This window comes from Aplysia californica, unplaced genomic scaffold (assembly GCF_000002075.1).
Source record: "Aplysia californica isolate F4 #8 unplaced genomic scaffold, AplCal3.0 scaffold00728, whole genome shotgun sequence".
In the NCBI taxonomy this organism is placed as follows: Eukaryota; Metazoa; Mollusca; class Gastropoda; order Aplysiida; family Aplysiidae; genus Aplysia; species Aplysia californica.
In genome coordinates, this window is record NW_004797998.1 from 309,950 (window position 1) to 316,042 (window position 6,093).

General features: G+C 43.0%; 1 protein-coding gene across 1 annotated transcript in view; it reads left to right on the plus strand.

Annotated features, from left to right (window-relative positions):
* The window catches only part of LOC101856216 (myosin light chain kinase, smooth muscle), a gene marked incomplete at its 5' end in the record, with an annotated part of 11,469 nt that extends 5,734 nt beyond the window's left edge, over positions 1-5,735 (plus strand). The window contains 1 exon segment of the mRNA XM_013088360.2: positions 1,339-5,735. Within this exon segment, the coding sequence (XP_012943814.2) occupies positions 1,339-2,355 (1,017 nt within the window).
* Positions 5,736-6,093: the final 358 nt, after the last annotated feature.

Below are 6,093 nucleotides of genomic sequence, written 5' to 3' on the forward strand. Positions count from 1 at the left end.
CTTTCTGCCACACCCCTGATCTTCTGGTAGGAAAGATCTACACCTAGCCTTCTCGGACAAGGGCGAAAAATCTCGGAGGGGCCGTGTGCATGTTGCGCACGTTAAAGATCCCTTGGTGGTCTAAAATCGATAAGAGTAGGCTTCGGTCGCCACCCGGGGAAAATTCAAAATTTCCTACCCACTGAAAATGTCTGGTGTGTCCCGAGCGCTCATATGACCTTATGCAGTTGCGAGCGCCGTAAAACACTTTACAAAAACAAAACAAATAGTTGTCTTCTTGTCTTTTCTCATTCTTCCATTAGGGGGGAGGGGGGGGGGCTGTCATGGTCTAGAAGTTACGGTGTTCGCTTCTCATTCAATAGGTCTTACTTTTCCCCTGCACTAAATTACTACCCCTGGGGCAGTGCCACTGACTGTAGTGTCCCCCCCGGGCAGTGCCACTGACTGTAGTGTCTTTAGGCCATTCCCAAAGGGGGGACATATCTCGTTCAAGCACAGTAGAATTGTAAATGGGCTGACTCATGTCACGCTCATAACTGTGCCTGATCTACAACAGGGAACTGCTGCTTTTTCTTTCCAGATCCTTACTCTTGTCATTTTCCTCTACTTCTTTTGTATGTTTGTCACACTCTTGTGACCTGCTATTTCCAGGATGCCTTGATAGTCGAAGCAGACTTTGTGCTGTTGAAGCTAGAGAGGTGAGCAGTCTAAGTCTTATTCCCTGTAAGGACTTCTCTGTTGACATCCACCCCTTGGCGCTCATATGACCTTATGCAGTTGCGAGCGCCGTAAAAACCCTCTTCTATTTAAAAAAAACAACAAAATTACTGTCAGTCTGTCAATGTGTTTCTCATTACTTAAACTAACAAACAAATAACTGTGGGTGGTTGGCGGGTGCTCTGATGCGGTTTGCTCCTCTATCCCTATCAAACATCTATCGTCCTTATCCCTCCTCCTTCTTTTTTATATTTGTTACTCTCATGTGACACCTCTATTCTTCGGCACTTATATGACCTTATTGTGTTGCAAGTGCTGTAAAACTCTTACTAAGACTAACTCCCCTCCTTCTTTTTTGTGTTTGTTACTCTCTTGTGACACCTCTTTATCATCGGTGCTGATATATGACTTGTTTATGTTGCAATTGTCGTAAAACTGTGACTTAAACAAATAAAATAGAGATTTATCTTATCTTGTAATTGTTTGTGATTGTCGTAAAACTGTGACGTAAACAAATAAAATAGAGATTTATCTTATCTTGTAATTGTTTGTGATTGTCGTAAAACTGTCACAATAACAAATAAAATAGCGATCTATCTCATCTTGTGTTTGTCTCCTCAGAAAACTGGCAATGCCGTGCTGGCGGTCAGTCGTCTGCTCAAGTCCAGCAGCCTCAGCAGCTTCAGCCGCAGCAACAGCAACTGTCCCGACACCCCAAGCACCCCGGGTACCCCGGACACCGCACGCTCGCTGTTCAGCCCTGACGTCATCACGTCACGGCCCGCCCTGACAGAGGAACAGGAAGTGCCGCAAGATTCGGACCCGGCCTCGGGATCCAGCGATCCAAACACTTCCTGTGAGCGACCTCTGCCAAACGGCAGCGAGCTCGTCAACGGCCCATCCTCACAGCGAAACCTTCTCAGCAATGACTCTGACATTCCAAACATACACAACAACAATAACAACAACAACAACAACAACAGTAGTAATAACAACAACAATAACACGTCCAGTGAAAGCTCAAAAACAAGGGTTGTTTTGTCTGTGTTGAGATCAGATGTGAGCTCGGGTAACACAGACACAAACACAAACACAAATACAGACACAAACACAAACACTTCGTCTGCCAGACAAGCTCAAGGGGCATCCTTCCCCGACATGGCCGGCAGCTCGCAGGAGTCTGGCGGTATCGAACAACCCTCTTCGGACACTGGTCAACTGTCTGGTGTCATGCCAGGCACAGCCTCGGGGGACAAAAACTTGGACAGTGGGGTAGCGGCGGAGGAGGGCGGTGGTGATGTCGCTAGGGGTGATACCCTTGGGGGTGATACAGCTGGGGGTGAGGCGCCCGTGTTCCAAACCTCTCTGAGAGACTGCCAGGTGTTCGCGGGCGACGCGGTCCGGTTTGACGTCATGGTGTCTGGCCGGCCACGCCCAACTGTCAGCTGGTTCCTGGAGGGGGAGGAGCTAGAGGCGGACTCCCGACACGTGATGGAACATGGCGGACGCCGCGCGGGGGAGTGCTCTCTCATCGTTCGCGACGTGGGGGAGGGGGACGAGGGGGAGTACACGTGCCGCGCCGAGAACCTTTGTGGTCATGTGACTTGTTCGGCAGATTTGTCCATTCTAGAACTGTGAAAAAAGCTCCAGACGTGGCGAAACGAGAAAGACTACACCACAATCATTACTGTTACCGGTTGTGATCATCTATGCAAGTTTCTAGGAACTGTCAAAACACTTCTCAAGCATCTTGAAGACATACATCAGAGTACTTTTTCTCTGTGAAAGAAAAACCAAATCTCTCTCTGCGCTACTTTAGCCTCTTTATCTGAACCATTGGCAGTTTCTGAATTTCATGTGGATTTTTATCATCAATTCATCAGTTTGAAGATCTCTAAACCTTGTGCACGTTAAACAAATCGTTTGACCAATACCGTCATACAGTAACAAATATGCAATAGTTCTTTTTGACATCCTCTGTCGTCTGTAACTCGTTCATTTTTCTTCGTTTGACGAGAGATTTCACTTTCCAACGACACAGTTTTTTTTCTTGTATTTTTAGCCTTTACTAATGTTCACCTGACTTTTTTAAAGCAATTTTCTTGTACAGATTTCAGATGTTAATGTGAAGCTTTTTGATTCTTGTACTTGACTTGAGCACTCTTGATACCAAACTATTTGTTAACTTATGCTGTCTGGATACCAAACTATTCGTTAACTTATGCTGTCTGGATACCAAACTATTCGTTAACTTATGCTGTCTGGATACCAAACTATTCGTTAACTTATGCAGTCTCGATACTCGATACAAAACTATTCACTGACTTACACAGTCGTGATGCTCGATTCAAACGTATTGGCTGACTTATGCACTATGGATACAAAACTGTTTGTTGACTGATGCAGTCTCGGAATGACACTATAGGCTGACTTGTTGAAGCGTATCCTACGTCTTCTCTTTCATTGGTCTGTCATGAATGCTGGAGTTTTGTTTTGTTTTAATTTATTTTAACTTCCTGTCCGTTGTAAACGATCAATTCTTGTCAGGTTTTGACAAAGCAGTATCCCGTACTGTTTTCTTTGTATTAATTGATAAGTGAGCGCGTTATCTATATCTGACATGTTACAGAAATCGTTGTTCACCTAGTTCTGAAACATTAACACTTCTCTGTGTGCTGTTCACTTGAACAAAATCTTTAAACCGACACAGGTGAGAACTGTGCCTGTGGTTTCAGAAAGGAACCACGTCTTTTCTGATTTTCTTTTTCTCTCATGCTCGCTGTCACTGTTAATGTGTCACCGTTAATGTGTCACCGTTAATGTGTCACCGTTAATGTGTCACCGTTAATGTGTCACCGTTAATGTGTCACCGTTAATGTGTCACTGTTAATGTGTCCTCTGTCATCCCAGCTTTAATTTTGTCCGGTCACTTTAATGTGTTCAGTTTTCTGATACATCTGAGACTGTATTGCCTACATAATCAAAACTGTTTACCATTACTTGCATAATGTTTTGTGGCTTTTTTTTAAAAGGCCATTCCTCACAGACACCAAATGTGGCACACAGGGAAAGGGGGGGGGGGGGCAGTGGTAAAAGAAAAAAGAAAATATCTCTTGTAGTTGTCAGGAAATAGCAATTTTTCCCCTCGGTTCATCACTTGGGAGACCGAGTCCTTTGATGCAAGGTGTTGTCAAAGAAAATGTCTCCTTTCCCCACTACTCAGCAATAAAGAGACAAGATGTGTTATCTGTTTACATAACGATAAAAGTCAAATGTTACAGCCAACTTTTGGTGGCATCCTCTAGCTTTAGATTCTGCTCTTTTCCCACTTTTTTTACTAAGTGAATTTTTTAAATTCTGTCTGGGAGAGTTTTTTTAATTCAATTAACTCATGGTGTCATTTTCTTGAAATCTGTAAAACTTGGCCACTGTAGATTAAGAAAGACATTAGCGCATGGGAGTCTCTATATTCCTTCACGACAAAGTTTAACGCTGATTTTCTTAAACATCCAATTTATCATTTTTCTCAATCACTCTTTACATAGACCCTGAAGACCGTGTTACAAGGGGGTTGGGGCTTTACTGGATTCATTGTCCAGTCGGTTGTTACGCTCTTGCTCGGTTTTGCCTCTGTGTGACAATATTATTATGCTCTACCTCCCTTACCCCCCCCCCAACTTGTGTGACACTATGGTGCCCCCCCCCAACTTGTGTGACACTATGGTGTCCCCCCCCCCCCAGATCTGATGGCGACAAAGTTGCTCGCACATACAGCTACTGATCTGTGTGAATGCCTTGACATTTTCTGCTGCTGCTGTTTTACACTTCCGATCCCTACACTGCTACGTTATATTATATATATAACTTATCAAGAATTAACCGTTTTATTGTAGATAGATGTAGACAACATATATATATATATATATTATGTGATGGGGGGCTCGTTGCCAGCCCATAGCCTGAAATATGTGTCTGTTGTGATTGTGTGAGAGAGTTTTGATGGTATGAGAGAGGTGTGTGTTTGCGCAAGGGCTACTAGAGACCTTGCACCGGTTACTTAATAACCAAATGTCTTGCCAGTCATGACCGTCTTCTGTCCTATCGGAGACGGACGCTAGGTTCAAAGGTCCCACCTCTTAAATAGCCTGATAGTGTTGATTGGGGCGATAAATCCATACACTTTACGACCACCATCTTTGTGTTTCTGATAGTGTTGATAGGGGCGTTAAATCCATATACTTCACAACCATCTGCCTGTTCTTTTCCTACAATCCTTCGAACAGTGCTAGATCTAGAAGTGAATGTGCCTGAACGTTTACAGAACAGATTGTTGTGTTTATAGGTTGTTGTTTGTTGGTTCTTTTTTGATACATTGTTTAAAAGTTTTAATTGTTTCCTATTTTTTTAATTTTTTTTAGTATTGTATTTCAACTTCAACCTGTCAGATAACACTGCTTGGGCTTGCCGCTGTCTTATTTGATATCATTTTGGATGGCCCCAGTTCAAATCCCCAGTGAGGTGTTCTGAAATTTTGGGATTTTTCATTGGTTGTTTTTTGTTTTCCCCAAAACTTCGCTCATTTATTCTATATTTTTCTATATTCTTCGCTATTTAAAATATGTTCTTTGTTATGTTTCTACACACCATCAGCCCACCCCAATGTTCACTGTCCCAATGTTCCCTGTTTGTCTTCCTGTGTGTGTATGTCTCTCCCGCGCAACTTTTGGAGGTACATGTTACATAGTCACTGTTAACAAACACGCATATATACTCATTTAGGACAGTCGTGTGTTTGTTTGTGTGTACATGTATGTGTAATCTGCTTGTGTTATATTTTCTGTCTGTTTGTGTTTCCAGTTACCTTTGCCCTCACCCCCTCCATTTCTTACCACGCCTAAGATTAAGAGTGCAAAAAAACCACTTGGTAGGTAATCCCATCTTCAAACAACTTTTTTTTTTCTTTTAGGGAGGAGAGTTGTTTGGGTGTTTTTTTATTAAGGTGTATGTTTTTGTCTTTTTGTTGGGTTTTTTATGTGTTGTTTTTTTTTGGGGGGGGAGGGTTGGTTTGTATTTTTTGTTAAGTTGGGGGGTTTTTTCATGACATTTCATTGTGTAACATGGTAGAGTTTAAGAGAGCCTCCGACAAAACACTGGACTGAGAAACAGCCACACTTTGTGTTGTAATAGAAACAGGGTACTGTGTGTGTGTGTGTGAGTGTTTGTGTCTGTGTGTGTGTGTGTGTGTGTGTGTGTGTGCTTATGTGTCTGTGTGTCTGTGTGTGTGTGTGTGAGTGTTTGTGTCTGTGTGTGTGTGTGTGTGTGTGTGTGTGTGTGCTTATGTGTCTGTGTGTGTGTGTGTGAGTGTTTGTGTCTGTG